The 20,913-nt window shown below is 41.8% G+C and overlaps 1 protein-coding gene across 1 annotated transcript; it reads right to left on the bottom strand.

The window, feature by feature from the left end:
- Window positions 1-1,135: 1,135 nt before the first annotated feature.
- LOC135506524 (sodium/potassium/calcium exchanger 2-like) lies at window positions 1,136-15,814 on the bottom strand. Its single transcript, XM_064925886.1, has 10 exons — window positions 14,873-15,814; window positions 13,559-13,621; window positions 5,063-5,095; window positions 3,679-3,802; window positions 3,361-3,453; window positions 2,870-2,949; window positions 2,574-2,708; window positions 2,317-2,406; window positions 1,647-1,813; window positions 1,136-1,385 (listed from the first exon to the last, which is right to left on the bottom strand). Exons 1-10 carry the CDS (start codon window positions 15,812-15,814, stop codon window positions 1,136-1,138), a joined length of 1,977 nt encoding a protein of 658 aa, XP_064781958.1.
- Window positions 15,815-20,913: the final 5,099 nt, after the last annotated feature.

Below are 20,913 nucleotides of genomic sequence, written 5' to 3'. Positions count from 1 at the left end.
TTGATTGAAAGGGGTTGTTGTACACCGAAAGGGATTTAATATAGTGTGTGCCTACATCATACGGTGTGCTGATTTTCACACCTGTCAACCATTTTAGCTATTCACATTTGTCATGTTCCACAACTGATTTGCATATTTGAATAAGTGGAAGTACTTTTACCGAAATAATTGTATAGTTACTTTATCAAACATAAAACTGTTGTAGCATTAGGTACAGTAGCTTTGCTCAAGTGGATTCACTTTAATATTAAGTGTCAAACAAGTTGGAAAATATGGGTTGGGGTTACGAAACAGAAGATAAATTAACATGAGAAATACTATATTGTATTTACTTAACAAAATTGTCCCAAACAAAACAACCATCTTCATATTAATATAATTTTCTCTTCATATACACTTTTACCTTTCCAAACTCTGCAAGTTCATACAACCATGTACCAGTTATAAACCAAAATCAGAACTGTACAAGTTTTAGATTTTGATTTGAGAACAAAAACCTTTTGGGTTTTGCAATGAATCATTTGTAATATAAATACATCTGAAAACTAATTTACAAAAATCAAGAAAAACACTTCTGCTTGATCCGTGCAACCTCCCAACACTTCTCTGGCAGGTTCCACTTTCTGGTTAGGACCATGCTGGACCTTTTCCAGAGTTCCACTTCATACAGTCATCAAGGTTTTTGAGCCTGACTGACAGTTGGACAGTTGATACTTGACTAATTCAAATATATTCTCTAATCATATCACATAGTCCTCTGGATTGGAGTAACCAGACGTGGTCCCCTACTCTCCATCATAATCGTGATTAGAATTGCCTGTTTGTCAGCCAACGACGGATTCAAACCAACCGAAGCTCTCGATGTGGTCATGTGACGTTGAGTGAGACCCACCCCGTTGGGCAGTTGCATCGTGAAATCAATCGCTCATCGTCAGGTCCGCCCTGCTCAATAAGTTCGCAAATTATCATCTGCAGGTTGTGCTCGGACATTTGAAATCAATCAATCACGCCAGGCTCGTTTTTTCTACTGCTCCTCACAACGGAAGCCCCCATTGACAACCGGAGGATTATATGATTGTGTGCGCCGTATGTGTGTGTTTGTGTTTCCAGGGGGTTCGGGGTTGAAGAGGGGCCTTCAGATGGAGATGGGACACACGATGATCTTGTCTTCCAGCATGACGCTGGTTACCAGGAAGAAGATGTACAGTAAAAACATGAGGCCTCCCAGCAACTTGCTCATCTTCCACTTGCAGGCAGCGATGGAGATGATGACGAAGAGCAACATGAGGAAGAGGAGCACGATGGCGCAGAACAGGCCGTTGCTGCTCACCTGCACCGCCTTGAAGTCATTGATTAGGCCGTAGATGAGCCAAGGGAACGGCAGGCTGGAAGGGTAGACGGAGAAACATAGAAATCACATGTACCGTTACCGTCTAGAGTGGACTATACGGTGGTAAAGTGAAAACATAGTTGTAGTTGATCCTTTGACTTTCTCGGTTGACATTTTCGTCATTCAGAAGAGGTGCAAAACTACTGTAACATTGCAAATGTGGAGCGACAGAGCTTGCCCGAGAAAACATCAAAGAATGACTCATTCATGCAAACAGGAGTTGGAGCATTTTAAATGTGCTTTCAGGCCAACTTACCCCACGGTGATGTCAAATATGTTGGAGCCCACAGAGCTGGACACAGCCATGTCACCAAGGCCTTTCCGGGCTACAATGACACTGGTGATTAGATCAGGGATTGAGGTACCAGCTGCTAATATGGTCAATCCCATGATCTCCTCTGTAATCCAGAAGGTCTCTCCAACCTGAGAGTGAAAATGGGTTAACTACATTGTTCAAACAAAGACGAAGAATCCGATTCGGCGTTATGACGTCTGGCAATAGTCACGGCTGAAACTCAATCGAATGACTGGGTCTTGTTTGGATTGGTTGGCTATTGTTCTATAGTCGAGGTTAACGTTGATCTGACGGGGGAGCTAGTAGGTACTACTGGAAGTAGTTGCTTAGCTGTTAGGATTATGTGTCGTGGTCACACACAGACTGATATGCTTCCACCATAATCAAAAGACAATAGGTGAGGTGATGTAATGATTGACACATTTTTTGGCCTTATAACAGTCATCTCAATTCTAGAGTAAAGAATCATGCCGGCTCTATTCATGGCATTTCTACCTGCAACGTTCCACAACATTTTACTTTGGGCCCTCCTGAACGCAACCCTGCCCTGTATCAGGAGGCAAAACGATAAAAACAAACCCTGTTTTGATTGGCTCAGAATGAGAGTGACAGGTGCCAGGGAGGGGCTTACCTGATGAGCCCACCATACCATGAGGTAGGAGAAGGCAGCAATCCAACAGATTGAACCAATGAAGGTTATGGGGAAGAACTTTGTGGAAGTCTGGAAAAAAAAAAAAAAAAGGTTTCATGAAAACTTTCAATGTCCTTTTGAAGCGTCAGCGGCATAGATTTTCACAAATCAAATCAACCAAATAACCTACCTACCAATCAATCATAGCTACACCGCAAATGTTAATGTAGTCTGAGGAGTATCGCAGCTCCACTTACCTCTCTCCTGACATCCGGCAGAGAGAGCCACAGAGGGAAGACGATGGGGAGGATAAGGAGATATGTTATTCGTTTGCGGTTCGTCTCCGGCCACGCCAAACTCAGAGGAGCGTCCTCATCTTCCTCCTCCTCCTCCTCAGCCTACCAAACAGAGAGGGGGTGGGAGGTTAGAGAGAAACAGTGACAGGAATACCAAGGCTATAAAACGTATTTGATTTAAACAGAACTCATTTATCTAGTGTGTTATCAGTTACTCTCTCAAACATCATCACTGATTTTGGAGGTATTGAGTAGACAAAGCCTACCGGTCCTATGTCGCCGTTCGCAGGCGAAGTGACTTCCACTGTCACGTTGGAACTGTTGGGGATGCTTTTGTCTGCGTAGAGAGACAGAAATATAGAGAAAGGCCAGGAGTTAGACTTGAAGGAGAGACAGTGAGAGCCACTGGAGGAAGTAAGCAATATATATTATGTATATACAGTATATTTAAGCAATAAGGCCTGAGGCGGTGTGGTATATGGCCAATATACCACGGCTAAGGGCTGTTCTGAAGCAAATATACCACAAACACCAGAGGTGCCTTATTGATATTATAAACTGGTTACAAATGTAGTTAGAACAGTAAAAATAGATGTTTTGTCATACCCGTGGTATACGGTCTCATATACCACGGCTTTCAGCCAATCAGCATTCAGAGCTGGAACCACCCAGTTTATAATATAGTATATAACACGTAAAGTATTTCAACATATTTAACATTTACGTACATTTGAAATGTAAAGCTCACCTGCGACACCGTTGGGTTTTTCCCCGTCCCCACCATCTTGACATTTCTGTTTGGCCATCTTGTGAAGAATGGATGCCTTCTCTTTGAATCGCCCTGAAACACAATCAGAGAGTCAGTGAGTCAGTGAAGAACCCCAACAATATGAACCTAGCTACGGATTCCCCACTAATGGAAACATAAAACATTACACATATTTTATTTTGTTTCCATTAATGAGAAATTATGAAAACATGCCTAATACAGAAACATATTGAATCAAATATATATATTGGAAGTGTGTCTATATTGAAGGTGTGTAAAAAAAAAATGTTGTTTTACCCCCCAGTCCCTCACCCTCACTGAGGGGGTCCAGTGTGTGGATCATGAGCTGGAAGATGCTATTCCTCATCAGGGTGTTGTGGAGGGAGGCTGATGATCCTCCTCTCTGGAGACGGGGCTTGGCCTGCAGTAGAGACCAAGGGCATAGGCTGCTTTAACATCTCTATACCAGAGGATCACCTATAGCTTCAATACTAGATCACCTATAGCTTCAATACTAGATCACCTATAGCTTCAATACTAGATCACCTATAGCTTCAATACTAAATAATCTATATCTTTAATATATAGTTTTAATCTATAGCTCCAATGCATAACTGTAATCTACAGCTGCTGGTGTGGTGTCAATTTGGCTTTCAATTCAGTCACGTGAACTGAGATTCAATATATGAATTGAGTTTCGATTTTACTTTACTGGTTTGACCCCAACCCTGAACTCACAATGCATCTGTGTCTTTGGTACCTAGTGGCGTAACACAGCGGTATGCACAGTGAATGCCCAGTGTGACGTGTCAAGTGCGTGAGTGTCAATAATGAGGGTCTTGTAGTGCAAACCAGCTGCATATATTTAGAGAGTTGATATATTTAGAGAGTTGATATATTTAGAGAATTAGGTCAACTTTTGATCTAATTCTAGACATTCAGTTACATAGCACTGTTTAAATATTGCCCATGTTAATGGGGAGCCAACATGGCTGCCATGTTGACTGTTGAAGTGTCATGTAAATGTGTCTTAATGCAGAAACGCCATTGGCCCAACACTCTAAACACATGGCTCCGGTGTTCATTGTATTCATGCAGCATTGCGTTCTATGGCAACATGCTTTATGTGCTTGCTTAAGAGCACTGGATATTCAGTACTGTCAATAGTATTGAAGCTATAGGTGATCTAGTATTGAAGCTATAGGTGATCTCGTATTGAAGCTATAGGTGATCTCGTATTGAAGCTATAGGTGATCTCGTATTGAAGCTGTAGGTGATCTCGTATTGAAGCTATAGGTGATCTCGTATTGAAGCTATAGGTGATCTCGTATTGAAGCTATAGGTGATCTCGTATTGAAGCTGTAGGTGATCTAGTATTTAAGCTGTAGGTGATCTAGTATTAAAGCTATAGGTGATCTAGTATTGAAGCTATAGGTGATCTAGTATTGAAGCTATAGGTGATCTCGTATTGAAGCTGTAGGTGATCTAGTATTGAAGCTGTAGGTGATCTAGTATTAAAGCTGTAGGTGATCTAGTATTGAAGCTATAGGTGATCTAGTATTGAAGCTGTAGGTGATCTAGTATTGAAGCTATAGGTGATCTAGTATTGAAGCTATAGGTGTCAATATGACAGTACACGTACAGATACATATTAAGATGCAACGACAGAACAGAAACATACCGTCAACTTGTTTTCGACGTCCCCTGTGCTTGCCTTCAGAGGAAAGCAGTAAAAGAGAAAGAAATGCATGTATGAAGTCACAAACAACCGCACGTAAACAGAAAATAGAATCTGCCAAGAAATGCTAGTTATTGACAAGACGATGTAGCCTAATGAATTAAATAAAAGCGGCCATCATTGTAAATGATCAGGATATGAAACTGTCAATAGGCCAGCCAGTTTCAAAATGATCCATAGAGAATGTACAGGTTGTAAGGCAGCTGGGAAGACATGGCGGCTCGGCAGCTCAAACCTACAGATGCAGCTCCTCTAATCTAAAGCCAACAGTTCTTCAGAGGACATATACAGGACAGTGGTGGAGACAAAATCTACACAACTGTTTGAGACAGAAATTCAATTCAGAAAGCATACTGATTTCCCATTTGTAATGTAAGGTACAGTATGATACCATAGCAAGCAGTAGGTTTCCCTGTCTAAAATAGGAAAGCCATTTGTGAAGACTATGGGACATGTATAGCAAAACAGGCTAAGATGGCATGACGTGTTGAGAATACACGAAGCAAAATATCTTAAGATTGTATGAGAACATTGGAACATTTGGTTTGTGGAGTAGATACATGCACACCACTGTTGCACAACGTAACATGCTCGTTCTGTTAACCTCTATAGAGGATTGCTTTTGGGTTTTATATAACAAGGACCGTGGTTGAATCTGTGCTTGAAATTCACTGCTCGACTGAAGGACCTTACAGGTAATTGTATGTGTGGGGTACAGAGATGTAGACATTCATAAAGCATGTTAAACACTATTATTGAGTCCATGCAACTTATTTTGCACATTTTTGCTCCTGAACTTATTTAGACTTGCCATAACAAAGGGGTTGAGTACTTTTGCTTTTTAATTGATAGAAAAATAGAAAAACATTGAAGATGTGGTGTAGCATGTAGGCCAGTGACAAAAACATCTACATTTAATCCATTTTAAATTCAGCCTGTGACATAACAAAATGTGGAAAAAGTCAAGGGGTTTGAATACTTTCTGAAGGCACTGTAAAATCAATTATTTGAAATGAATGAATAACTTCAATACAACCCTGTGCAAAGACAACAGAACTGTGCAACACCTTAGCAGCTTGCTATGGTCAGACACGTTGTTATACTACCGTAACGGTGTATCTTCACAACAGTGTTATCCATACTGTAGTGTTAGACATACTGTAGTGTTAGCCATACTGTAGTGTTAGCCATACTGTAGTGTTAGCCATACTGTAGTGTTAGCCTAATGTATGTTTGAATTCTAAAACAGATTATGATTACCCACATTTTTTTAATTTACTCAATTTCAATTATTTTCTTCAATTAGCATTGTTGAAAACCCTGAACCGCCCTGTTATTTGTCTACCAGAAAATGGGACAACAATTACACAACCATTTTAGATCAATGCAGACGAGTCATGTAGTCTTGTTAAGTGCTTCCACTGGGGTTAGGATGATCCATCCATAGGCACTGATAGCCGTCTCTCAAAGTGTTAGCGGATGAGCGTTAGCCATGTGAGAGCCCAAACTAAGGTCTTTCCAGTAAGGCAGGCTAAGGCCTTGTGCTGTGTTTGATTCCCGGCGGTTGGCTGTTGCCTAATGCTCACATGGCCCTACGGGTTATACAGGTTATTGGGCATTGAGCCTAATAACCTGCAGAGCATCTGCTGCCAGAGCTTAGGGTTAGGAATGGATGGATTGGCAAGACGGAGAGCTGTTGGAGGTTTGCATTGTGGCCTGGCTTACTGTGGGAGGCAGGTAGTCTAGCAGAACATTGGACCAATAACAGAAAGGTCGGTGGTTCGTATCACCGATCCGACTAGGTGAAAAATCTGCCGATGTGCCCTTGAGCAAGGCAATTAGCTAATTTCTCCTGTAAGTTGCTCTGGATAAGAGTGCCTGCTAAATGACTAAAATGTCAAATGTACAGACGTGGTGCCTTTTATCCCGTCTGAAACCACCGCCAAAACATCGCCACACGGCCCAGTTTGCTTAACAGTTGGTCTGCTGCGTGTAATGTGATCTGAAATGGGTGCCATTATCATAACAAGCACACAAGCATTTCACTGCACCTGTTATAAACTGTGTATGTGATGAATGCCTTTTATTTTTGATTTGATGGCGACAGGACATAAACACTGACCGTGTAAAATGGATTCTTAACAGAACTCCCACCTAGGTCAGGAGGGGAGTGGGTTTGGAGAATACATTGCTTAGTTTGCGGAATCACAAATAGGGTAGCAACAAATTGGGTAGACACAATACAAATATAGCAATAATATTTAGCAAATTCATCTTTGTTCAACTGAAAAGTAATTGGCCTTATACTAGGCTACAGCTTATTGCATTAACCCTGTACTGCAGTGGGCTAAATCAGGTTCACACAGTGTTTCTTGGTAGTCTTAAACAAATCTACTTTGAAACAAAAGTATACACCTCACGCACATGGTTATGGGTTTAAAAAGACACCCGTACCTGTCACATATAGGGATTAAATGTATTACATTTTGAGTTTGCATCCCAATATTACACTTTATATACATCAGAGAAGACTTAAATATAACAAAACCATTTGACAGAGCTTATTTACATTTTTTATAATGTTGATTAATTATGAAATTATGAACATTTTTAACAGTCCACCCATGAGGCCACTAGAGGGGAATTTGGTCATTTGACTGCAGGAAAGGGATTTATTAAAGAACAAATAGTGATTTGACAAATTCTGTAGGCCAATCTAGACAAACATTTTGTGGTGAATTATGTATGAGTCGACTTACAAAAACGAATACCAAAAAGAAAGGAGCACAGGATGAACGGTGATTCATATGATTATAATAGAGCCTCGTCAAATTCATAGTTATTAACTCTTGCCAAAATTATAACAGAGGCATAGATGTCTTTTGGTACAGAATCTGGGATGGAGTAAACAATGCACTAATGGGTGATCCATTTGCTCCACAAACAGGGGAATTGAAGTTAATTCAAGTTCCCTGATTAATAGGGATCTTTACATTTTATATAACGTAGCTTGGTCTCCCTAACTCTCTTTATGCCTCTGCAATAACAATGGAAACATACTTATATATTTTTTACTTTAAGTGCTATTTTCCACAAAGTGTTTTGGCTGTAAAAGCGTATGCAAACACTAGACATGTCCTCATAGCTTAAACAATATTTACCAAAATCCTGGGTAATGGCTTGGAGAGGGAATGTGAAGGGTTTTCAGACTCTCCATACATGAACATACATGCAAACACACAAACTGGACATACATACACACATATACACACATGCTGTACTATAACAAATATCTGGATGAGAAAATCAACATACATACATACATACATACATACATACATACATACATACATACATACATACATACATACATACATACATGTATGTATGTATGTATGTATGTATCAAATGCATATATATCAAATGCATTTACTTCTTTCAGTGCCTCAATAACAGGAAATAGCTAAGTCTGGAATTCAATCAAAGTTGCACTGCAGGGGGTAACTGCCCCATTGGAAAGTGCATGTTAGGGAAGGAATGGGAAAGGGGGATACCTAGTCAGTTGTACAACTGAATGCATTCAACTGAAATGTGTCTTCCGCATTTAACCCAACCCCTCTGAATCAGAGAGGTCCGGGGGGGCTGCCTTAATCAACATCCACGTCTTCAGTGCCCGGGGGAACAGTGGGTTAACTGCCTTGTTATCTAATGCGAGTAATTAGTGTCATTAATTCAAACTGCCAATCAAAATTATCTTTAAAGATCTTCATAAGGAACACGTGAAGTTTTCGAAAATAACTATTATTCACAGTATACTGTAGCCGTAAGTTCTATAAAGCTGCCAGCCCGCCAGCCAGGGCTTTCTGCAAAGCCGGGAGTTTCTGCAAGTATCCTTGCGAGGCAGAAGTCAATTGTGTCCACCTGACCTGCCAAGCTCCCAGACTTAGAGAGGATTAATCCACAGAGATAACCGTATTTAGAACAGTAATTTCAACCCCTTCATGTGAACTCTCATAACAACCTTCACATGTCACAACGTGACGTTTGAGTCGACCCTCACACTTTTATGACACTTATTTTGTATTTGGTTGAATATTGGTTGTTACATGCGTGGGGTTACAACCCTTAAGGGCCCCAGTGTCCATTGGATATAGAAGATCTTAGATAGAGAATAACATGTTACGTGTGTTATAGGTACCCTTTCTCCATGGGAAAGAAGTTAGCCCAATCACAATACAAGTACACTTTTAGTTACAATTAATAACAAAGACTGGAGCATAAGCAATATAGACAATTCATCAGCTGTTTTTATGGTCTTCCCTATTTCTGAGCCAATGAAACACACTGTAGCTGATTGGTCAGTTGTGGCCCTGGGGCTTAGCACAGGAAGTGAACCCTCACAATAAAGGTAAACATTATACTAAAGCAGGGCTCTCCAACCCTGTTCCTTGAGAGCTACTCTCCTGTAGGTTTTCACTCCAACCCCAGTTGTAATTAACCCGATTCATCTCATCAACCAGATAATTATTAGAATCAGGTGCGCTTGATTAGGGTTCAAGTGAAAACCTACAGGACTGTAGCTCTCCAGGAACAGGGTCGGAGAGCCCTGTACTAAAGATTATGGAAGCATGGTCCACAATCATGTCATTGAGGGGCATGATTGAAAGGAAAATGCTGATGGAAATATGTGAACACTGGTAGTTGCTTTCTATCTAAATCATCAGTGAGGATTTTGCCCTGCAAGATAAGCATGTAGTCTTGTCTCTTGCAAAAAATCTCCAGCAAACACTTCCTAGTGCAGCCAGATCATGCTGGTCAAAAGCTCTTACATGTGAGTTCCAATGTCCATACTAGCATACTATTTAGTAGGCATTCCCAATAGATTGCTTCATTCTAAGTACTGTATGCTAGTGTATTATACTGAAAAAAATATATATAGAACATGCAACAATTTTACTGAGTTACAATTCATATAAGGAAATCAGTCAATTGGAATAAATTAATTAGGCCCTAATCTATGGATTTCACATGATTGGGGATACAGATATGCATCTAAAAAGTAGGGGTGTGGATCAGAAAACCAGACCATCATTTACCTCATGCAGCGTGACAAATCTCCTTCACATGGAATTGATCAGGCTGTTGATTGTGACCTGTAGAACATTGTCCCACTTCTCTTCAATGGCTGTGCGAAGTTGCTGAATATTGGCGTGAACTTTGAATCACGCTGCCATACACAATCAATCCAGAGCATCCTGAACATGCTCGATGGGTGACATGTCTGGTGAGTATGCAGGCCATGGAAGAACTGAAACATTTTCAGCTTACAGATCCTTGTGACATGGGGCTGTGCATTATCATGCTCAAACACGAGGTGATGGCGGCGGAAGAATGGCACGACAATGGGCCTCAGGGTCTTGTCACGGTATCTCCGTCAATAAAATGCAATTGTGTTCATTGTCCGTAGCTTATGCCTGCCCATACCATAACCCCACTCTGTTCACAACATTGACATCAGCAAACCGCTCGCCCACACAGTGTCATACACGTGGTCTGCAGTTGGAGGCCAGTTGGAAGTACTGCCAAATTCTCTAAAACAACATTGGATGCAGCTTTTGGTAGAGAAATATGCATTACATTTTCCAGCAACAGCTCTGTTGGACATTCCTGCAGTCAGCATGCCAATTACACGCTCCCTCAAAACTTAAGACATCTGTGGCATTGTGCTGTGTGAAAACGTTACACGTTTTACAGTGGCCTTTTATTGTCCCAAGCACAAGGTGCACTTGTGTAATGGTCATGCTGTCTAATCAGCTTCTTGATATGCCCCACCTGGCAGGTGAATGGGTTATCTTGGCAAATTGAGAAATGCTCACAAGCAGGGATGTAAACAAATGTGTGCACATCTTTGAGAAATAAGCTTTTTGTGCATATTGAACATTTCGGGGATCTTTTATTTCAGCTCATGAAACATGAGAACAACACTTTACATCTTGCTTTTACCTTTTTGTTCAATGTGCATATATAGTGGATGTAGAGAAACATAATGTGAAGAAGATTATCTTCTGTTGATTGCTAGTTCTTTGAGGCACTGTAGGCTTCTGTGTCTTCAGTCAGTGAGCTTTAGTCAGTCAGCTGCAGCAGGTTAGTTTACATCATGCCCTGGGCTCGATTCCCGATAGCGATGGAATTTATGCTGCGTTCCTAACCAAGTGGGAAGGACGTAATTACCAGTTGTGAAGTCATTAATACAGTTTGATGCATCATGCATTCACGTGCTTTGAAATTTGTCAAGAAAGGCTGATTGGCTAATGGCCAACAAGCTGCTTCAACCATAAACTATAAGTACAGCTATCATTCTTGTAAACAAATGATCGTGTTACAAAACCATGTTAAAAGATTGCTTTAAAAAAATAATGGTAGTTGTTACATTTAACTGTCGAAAATGCAGTTATTGAGGTAATTTCCTTAGTATGTGACGTCAGAGGTCAGCATGTGGGATAAATTGGAGCTCAGGGATGATAGACAAGCTTCCCACTACTAATTAGGAGTTGGAGGGGAATTTAATTGAAAAGTTCCAGTCATATGTGGTAAATACCACCTTCCCAATCTGTTGAAATGCAGCATTAAGCTTAGGAGCGTTTTAACGATGCATCGTTCCTATAACAGCTGAAGATCTTATGCGTTTCCCAAAACGTTCAGTGTTGTTGGATCAGATGTCGATACTGATAGGATCAAAAGAAAGGCAAGCACTGCTGTCGGATCAGCTTTCGCCTTTCAGGTCTTACTTTAACAGTATAAATATTCCACAACACTGACGACAGTTCAGCTCCTATATAGATATTATCACTTATGGCTGCAAATATTGAGGCAGATTATTCTAACGCTAACCCTATACCAATGCACTAGATCACAAATTAGGTATTGCGCACATGGTGTTGTAGCCTAGAATTATCAACAACAACAAAAAACTCAGTTTATTGAACATTGAATTGATGTCAATATGGTTTAAATATATAGGTCTTTACTGTACTTATTTTAATTCGGGCATCTTGTTTTTCATTTAAGAATATTTAGTAACAATTGCAAAAAACATTGCCAAATTTGTAACTGAAGTTATCCGCGGCTGGTCACAGAAGATACAGAGAGGCCTAAACATCTTGATGCTATGTTTGGTGTAGATCTTCTGTGTATAAAGTAACGCAGAAGGGCAAATAAGCATTTGACGACACACTTAGCTGTTGTACGAGTGGTCTGGGGGCAGTTGGTAAATAATGAGCGTTTTCAAGTGCAACTGTACTAACGATGGTTTTGGGAAACAGCTCGGAGCTTTAACGATGCTCCTACGACGGTCCTAACAATGACTTTAGCCTTGAGATGCTTTTGGGAAACTGGGTCCAGCCCAGGAGTCAGTCGCATTATATTTGCTGTCGTCATAAATGGTAATGAGATAAGGGTTTAAGAAGGATTGGAGTCTTAGAATAATCAAGTGTGGTGAGTTCTTCCTGACTTCCACCATCTTACACATATATACATCTCTCTCTCTTGCTGCATATATATATATATATAGCTTGAGTTAAGAGCACAGACTACTCTGAATGACAAAACAATAAACACAATTGGTTAAAAAAAAATGTTTTCTAACTTTTCCAAGTGTTGGGTGAGTTTTGCTCTCCACACCAGCAGAAGCACCTGGCTAAAATTACCTGTGGTAAATGGATTGGAGGATTTGCAGAGGGATTACTTAAGAACTACAGACATATGAGGGCAAGCAAGTCGTACATCATGTGCTGGCTGGTTAAAAAGCCCGAGTGAGTCAGACCAGTACAAGGATGAGAGACTCCCTGGGAACAGGGCCGTTTTCTCAGAAGGACAGAATACAAACAGAGTTTTAATATCCTCTTGATGATAGAAATAGTAACCACCTCTTCAAGTCGGGTTTAATAATGGCGCTCGCGTCGCAGCGTTAAGTTCCGAGGTGTAAACGGAACGTAACACACATCAAATAACTACTGATCAAATACTGCATGTCATGTAAAGATGTAAGGGACAAGTTTGCCGCTACCCACTAATTGTTGCTGTCGCTACAACATTGGTTCTTATATAAAAAAAAAAATGTGGCTCGTAATTTAGTTATCATTAAATTAATCGAAATAATTATTTTTAAAAGTACTGCTTGCTGGAATCATTATATCAAACCTCATTGCTAGATATTTCTTTACAATATCTAGTGTCTCAATGTGGTGAGACGATGATAATAACTAGTACGTATGGGATGTTATTTTCTTCTCAATGCCAAATACAGGCCGATAATCTAGTCCAAATTGCACAGGAGTATTAAAGTATGAACCCCTGAAGATCTGGAATTGGGATGAAATTACAAGTCAGAAGCTACAGGTAAGCCCTAACAATCACAGCCAACATCCAGCTAGGGTTCACCTGTGCTCCGTAAGAGTGTGACTCTGAGTATATAACATCTGAGAGCAATGAATCAGACTCCAACTGAAGACAAAAGACAAGAACACAGCAGGTTGGACACGTGTAGGAGATATGTCACAACAGTAGAGTTTTGAATGATAACGATGCAATTTTTTGTTGTATTTATTCTATCTATAGCTGTGCACGTCAATTTATTTGCTGTGTCTTGTAGGGGTTGGCCCTAAATGTTTTATCCCATGGAAATGTATGTATAGCTTCCTTAAAATCTGAAGTTGGGTTGGTGTTGTTTTTTTGACATTAAGGGCCAGCGTTGCTGGAGAATTACTAGCCAGCCGATCTTGATAATAAAGTCATGACATTTTGTACGTGTGAGTTTTACGAAAACGATAAATGCTTTACTGTAGCCTACTGTCTTTATCTCAACTCTGGCCGTGAAGAGATGTTGATTGAATACAGCTGTTGAGAAGTCGGTTCAAGGGGACACACTGTGCAGTGCACATCGTCGGGCCTACCCACTCAAACGTGTCTATCCTTTGAAGAAATGTGGCCACTCCAAACTACCCTCTGGAGCCATGTTGATAATAAGAATTGGAATCTCCAAACATTGAGACCTCGTCAGAGTGGCCACCCTCCCCCATTTGCAGGCCGTTACAGATATTGACAGTTGGTTGGTTCCAATGTTTAAGACTCCCTCAGATAACCACAGGCCACTGAATTCAGTAAACCAGTTAGCGTGTAACCGATTTCCTATAGGTCGATGAATGTCGAAGTTAACGACAAAGTCAATAAATGGTGTGTAATTACTGTATCCATCATCAAGAAGATAAAAAGTCTACATATTTATTTCTTAAATGGCATATAAATATTTCCTAAACATTGGTTGTGTAAATGTGTCTTGTGTACAGTAATATGGTTAAAACATTTAAGGGAAAACTAGATTGCGTAACGTTAGCTGACTGACTACTACGAGTGCTGTATGTATGGTGAGCCAGCTTTGCAAAGGGCTCAGAGGCCTGGTATTTAATATGGGAGTGGATGGAAGACTCCATGGAGCGACCTGCTTGGTGGTTTGACTTAGTCAGCACGAATAGGGAGGGCCATCTCTGTGTGGCCATGCACAGGTGACATGCAGCTAAACCCAGTGTTAATCCCTGGGCAGCCAGAGGTTTTTGGTGTCTGTCCGTCTACCTGGCCCGCAGGACGACTTTTAAATACCCTTCCCTTACGCTGCACGCGAGCAGCCTCCTGACAAAAGCAAAAGGAACGTGAGTTAAGAATACATCTGGGGAGGAAAAGGTGGGCGGCAAAACTCACCTTAGGAGCGGCCTCCACCTCTTCCACTTGATTCTGGCCCAATTTACTCTTTATGAAGGTCTCTACATCTGCATTGAACTTCATAAAGGTCACATAACTCAAGTAGCACATCAGCAAGGCGATACTTTCCCACAGAAAGATCTGGTTATCCAAAAAGAACAGGATGAGCATCAACAGACCAATGATGTAGAAGGAGACGTCTCTAAAGAGGGGCCACCAGGTCAACTGGAGAATCTCCCTGGAGAACAGGGCGCACATCCCGATGACAAACAGGATGTTGAACACGGCTGAACCCACAATGGTTCCTATGCCCACGTTGCTGTGGGAGATGAACACCCCGATGACGGAGGTGAAGAGTTCCGGGGCAGAACCCCCGGCCGCCATGAAGGTCGCCCCGGCAACGTCGTCCGAGATCTGTAGTTTCTCCGTGATCACAGTCAGGGCCGGGACAAAGAACTCGTCGCACACAATGGCTAAGGCGATGAACATGTACAACATCCCGAACATGTGCAGACAGACGGCCCCCTGCCTTCTCTCCTCCAAGTTGAAGAGATCCGTGGGGTAGTCCCCCTGGTTCACCTCGTCCATGGACGACTTCATGGCCACGGGCATGTCCTCCATCATAGAGACGTTGTGGCCTCCCTGGTGCTTGGTGGTGAGCAGAGTTCTGTGGGGGGCCGACTGCAGTAGGTCTCCCCCAGACAAAGCAGCAGGGGAGGAGGAAAGTAGATCCCCTCCATTTCCATCACGCCCAGTAGAAGAAGTAGTCCACTGGAAGGCACCCAATGAGAAGACCGTGCTGAGGGTCACGATGCTAAGGACGAAAGCTAGAATCCTTATGGGCCTCAGTTTTCTCCGGACGTGGAGGTAGTGATGCCTTCTTCTCAGGGGGAAAGAGTCCTTCTGGGACCCCATGTCAGCACCTGGGAGCATCAGTTCCATCGCTGTTGCATCGGTGGAGGCTGAGGCTCAGGCTGGCTGTGAGGCTGCTCTGGCTCTGGCTGGTTTAGCACGAGCGCTAGCCTTACAGTGTCGCGGAGAGCATAGTCCGCTAAACACAACAACCGACGGGCCCCTGATGTTCTCCAGGGTCTGGGGCATATAAAGGTTTCCTCATATTAGTGTCTGGAAAACACAAAAGGGGAAGAGAGAGGATTATTACAAGGTAAATCATCACTCACATTTGTAGAAATATCAACAGGCGCAATGTGAACCTTAGTTTAGACTAAGTTATAGGCCTAGGTCTAGATGTATATACACTGAGTGCACAAAACATTAAGAACACCTGCTCTTTCCGCGACAGACTGACCAGGTGAAATCTATGATCCCTTATTGATGTCACTTGTTAAATCCACTTCAATCAGTGTAGATGAAGAGTTGGAGACAGGTTAAATAAGTATTTTAAAGCCTTGAGACTACTGAGAGGTATTGAGAGGTATTATGGTAGTAGGTGTCAAGAACTAAAATGCTCAACAGTTTCTTGTGTATCAAGAATGGTCCACCGCCCAAAGGACATCCAGCCAACTTGACACAACTGTGGGAAGCATTGAAGTCAACATGGGCCAGCATCCCTGTTGAATTCTTTTTGTCACCTTGTAGAGTCCATGCCTCGAAGAATTTAGTCTGTTCTGAGGGCCAAAGGGGAGTGGGGATAAAATGGAATATTAGGAAGGTGTTCTTAATGTTTTGTACACTCAGTGTACAAGCCCTGTGTCTCAACATTTACTGTACACCTACCAAGGACCAGTAAGCTAAAGGCCTCGTCCTTCGTTCTTTGAATTCCGCTTTAATCAAAATTGGAAAGTTACCACGGGCTAAATTGGTTTCAGGGGTTATTCAGCGCTATCCCAGGGACCAGTGCCGCTTACGGACCAGGGCTTGAGAAACACTGCTATAGATCACTATTTTCTGTCCAATCTAATGTATATACTCTAGTTGGTGTGTTTGCTAGTAACCATAAATGAAATACAGCCGCGCTACCTTACAGATTAATCCTACCCAGCTATCTCTAATATTTGTAAACTCGCTGATTTTAAAAAGCCTGTGCTGTTGTAAATCAAATCTCAGCTGAATGGCATTCTCACATAAATCAAAATAATTTCTTAATGAAACATAATAGATATTGATTTTGAAATATGAATACTTTGCACGAAGCAAGTTACCTCAAATACATCCGGTTGACTTGATTACAGTTTGATTTCTCCATGTACCTGTATCAGTACCCACAAGCTTTGCTTAAACAAGCTTAGCCTAGGCTATTATGGTTATCAAAACCGTGGGAAAGTATCTTGAAAATCTTTTCAATATCTTTAAAAGATGCATTTATTTGTGTGGTTATGACAGAGCAGATATCTAAAAGCAGAAGTCGTGTGTTGGGTGAGGTGATAGGTGATAGCTGCTTAGAATTGCTAAACCAATTAGGCTAATTTAAAACCTCCAAGCTTACAGTTCACATTTCTTTACTGGCAATTTCCTCCAACGATAAGACTTCAAAAGGAAACAGCAAATATATCCTTAGATCACTGATGAGCCCTATTTTGTTGAATAATTGCATAACACAGCCCAAAGCCAATCAACTAACCACCTAGTCCATCTTGCAAACCACCATCCAAACCAATGCAATATCAAATGCAAAAATATCTTCAGAACAAAAATAAATCCTCACAAAACAATGCGTAACAATTGAAAGAAAAGTAATAATTTACCACACTTGCAGTCTCCTGTTGGATGCTGTACAGAAGAAAAAAAGGTAGGTGATGAGGAATTTGCCAGTAAAGCCAATCCTGAATGACAAGTTCCTGTAGGCTCCAACTGTAGACTGTGAATAGCTAATGTAAATCTGCTCTAAAATTTCCTTAGCACCGAAGGGGTGGAGCTTACAGACACTAACAGTCAATCCTGTGGTGAGGTGACTCCTCCCCCTCTACCTTGTACACCTGCCTACACGGCCACGTGACAGGAATCAACCTCTTCTGTCTTTATTTGACTTGAGGTGAAAACGTGAGATCATGTTGCTAGAAAGACCAGAACCGAACCCTATTGATAGGCGTTATCCTACCAGGCCATTTTATTGTAGCCTGGCCTCAAAGACTAGACGTAACATAGTCAATGTAAGTCTATGGCTCTCAACTTAGTATCATATGTTATGTTTGGTGTGGTTACATAAGACAGTTTGTATAGTGTAATAACCAAAAGAGCTCTACTAGTAGGTTGATACACATACACAAAATGACCAGTATGCAAACATCTGCTCGTCGAACATCTCATTCCAATATCATGGTCATTAATATGGAGTTGGTCCCTCTTTTGCTACTATAACCGCCTCCACTCTTCTGGGAAGGCTTTCCACTGTTGGAACATTGCGACGGGGACTTGCTTCCATTCAGCTGCAAGAGCATTAGTGAGCACTGATGATGTGCGATTAGGCCTGGCTCACAATCTGCGTTACAGTTCCTCCCAAAGGATTTCAATGGGGTTGAGGTCAGCGCTCTGTGCAGGCCAGTCAAGTTCTTCCACACTGATTTCAACAAACCATTTCTGTGGGGACCTCACTTTGTGCACTGGGGCATTGTCATGCTGAAACAGGAAGGAGCCTTCCCCAAACGGTTGCCACAAAGTTGGAAGCACAGAACTGTTCAGAATGTCATTGTATGCTGTAGAGTTAAGATTTCCCTTCACTAAGGGGCCTAGAACCATGAAAAACAGCCCCAGACCGTTATTCCTCCTCCACCAAACTTTAAAGTTGACACTATGCATTGGGCCAGGTATCGTTCTCCTGGCATCCGCCAAACCCAGATTGGTGAAGCGTGATTCATCACTCCAGAGAACGCGTTTCCACTGCTCCAGAGTCCAATTTTAGCGAGCTTTACACCACTCCAGCCGAGGCTTGGTATTGCGCATGGTGATCTTAGGTTTGGGTGCGGATGCTCAGCAATGGAAACCCATTTCGTGAAGCTCCTGTCGTTGCTTCCAGAGGCATTTTGGAACTCGGTAGTGAGCATGCGCTTCAGCACTCGACGGTCCCGTTCTGTAAGCTTTTGTGGCCTACCATTTCGCAGCTGAGTCATTGTTGCTCCTAGATGTTTCCACTTCACAATAATAACATTTACAGATTGACCAGCACATCTCTAGCAGGGCATACATTTTATGAATTGACTTGTCTATGAAGATTGCATGGCTGTGTGCTCAATTGTATACACATGTCAGCAACTGGTGTGGCTGAAATAGCCGAATCCACTAATTTGAAGGGGTGTCCACATACTTTTGTATATACAGTGCATTCGGGAAGTTTTCCGACCCCATCCCTTTTTCCACATTTTGTTAAGTTACAGCCTTATTCTAAAATTGATTAAAAACAAAAAAAATACTCATCAATCTACACACAATTCCCCATAATGACAAAGCAAAAACAGGTTTTAAATACTTTTGACAAATATATTACAATAAAAAACAGAAATACCTTATTTACATAAGTATTCAGACCCTTTGCTACGAGACTCAAAATTGAGCTCAGGTGCACCCTATATAGACAGGTGTGTGCCTTTCCAAATCATGTCCAATCAATTGAATTTACCACAGGTGGATTCCAATCAAGTTGTAGAAACATCTTAAGGATGATCAATGGAAGCAGATTGGGGCGAACGTTCACCTTCCAATAGGACAACGACCATAAAGCACAGAGCCAAGACAACGCAGGAGTGGCTTTGGGACAAGTCTCTGAATGTTCTTGAGTGGCCCAGCCAGTGCCTGGACTTGAACCCGATCGAACATCTCAAGAGAGACCAGAAAATAGCTTTGCAGTGACGCTCCCCATCCAACCTGACAGAGCTTGAGAGGATCTGCAGAGTAAAATGAGATAAAAATCCCCAAATACAGGTGTGCCAAGCTTCTAGCATCATACCCAAGAAGAATTGAGGCTGTAATCACTGCCAAAGGTGCTTCAACAAAGTACTGAGTAAAGGGTCTGAAAACCCAGAGTCAGATGAACTCATGGATACCATTTGTATGTCTCTGTGTCCAGTATGACTGACGTTAGAGGTAGTTTCATGAGCAAATGCTAACTAACATTAGCGCAATGACTGGAAGTCTAATCTTTTAGTCATTGAGCTAACGCTACTTAGTAACTTCCTTCAAACTGCATGCGGATACATAAAAATGGTATCCTCGGGTTCATCTGACTCTGGGGAAGTAGATAAAGGGCCTCATTGCCAAAATCCCAAAGTATCCCTTTAAGTAAGTAAGCCCTGTCTGAGCCAGAAGGGCCCAAAGGGCAGAAGTCTATCTCCTGATTGCTTTATCTACCTTTAGTTGAAAGCACTGACTGTAAGTCGCTTTGGATAGAGCGTCTGCGAAACGACCAAAATGTAAATGTACTACAATTGTTGCACATTTTCAAAGATATAGCTTTCTGTAAAGGCAATGTTTATTATTGTTTTCTATGGTAACATCAGTGGACTTTAGACTCATTGAGATGCTTTTTTATTCTGTCAAAGACCTGTCCTTATGGAGGCTCATTGTCATATGGCGCTGTAGGAAAGCACACTCAGGGATGGACAGAGGGCAGGAGGGGGGAGGGTAGTATTAGAATCCTTTCAACAGCTTCTTCTTCTTCTTCTGGAGACTAAAAGCTGGTGGTGGTGAGGTCAGGCTAAACACGTGAGCCATTAGTGCTGTAACGCTCTGCTGCCTCTCTGCTGAAGGTGAGCTCGACTTACCTGACCTGTACTGGCTCTCTTCAGGTCTCTCTCTTGTCCCCCTCCCCCCACGGCCCCTTACATAGGCAGGCCATGAGGCAGCAGTTAGCCATCACCTGAGAGAGAGGTAGAATGAGGTAAAGAAGACGGGACATACATGTCTGTTCTGCTGTGTGCCTGTTCTTTGGCTGTGAACCTGTTGGCTGTACAATCGCATGCATATGGATTTCAGTACAGGAACCGTGAGCCTTCTGACACAGAAATCTTTACAGAATTAATACATTACATGGCTTTCAAACCTGCTCCAAATGATCGGTGGGTCCCCCACAGGATAGTTGAGCTAACGTA

The sequence above is a fragment of the Oncorhynchus masou genome, chromosome 20 (genome assembly GCF_036934945.1).
Source record: "Oncorhynchus masou masou isolate Uvic2021 chromosome 20, UVic_Omas_1.1, whole genome shotgun sequence".
Lineage (NCBI taxonomy): Eukaryota > Metazoa > Chordata > Actinopteri > Salmoniformes > Salmonidae > Oncorhynchus > Oncorhynchus masou.
The sequence above is the reverse complement of the archived record's forward strand: the minus strand, read 5'-3'. Positions and strand labels throughout refer to the sequence as shown.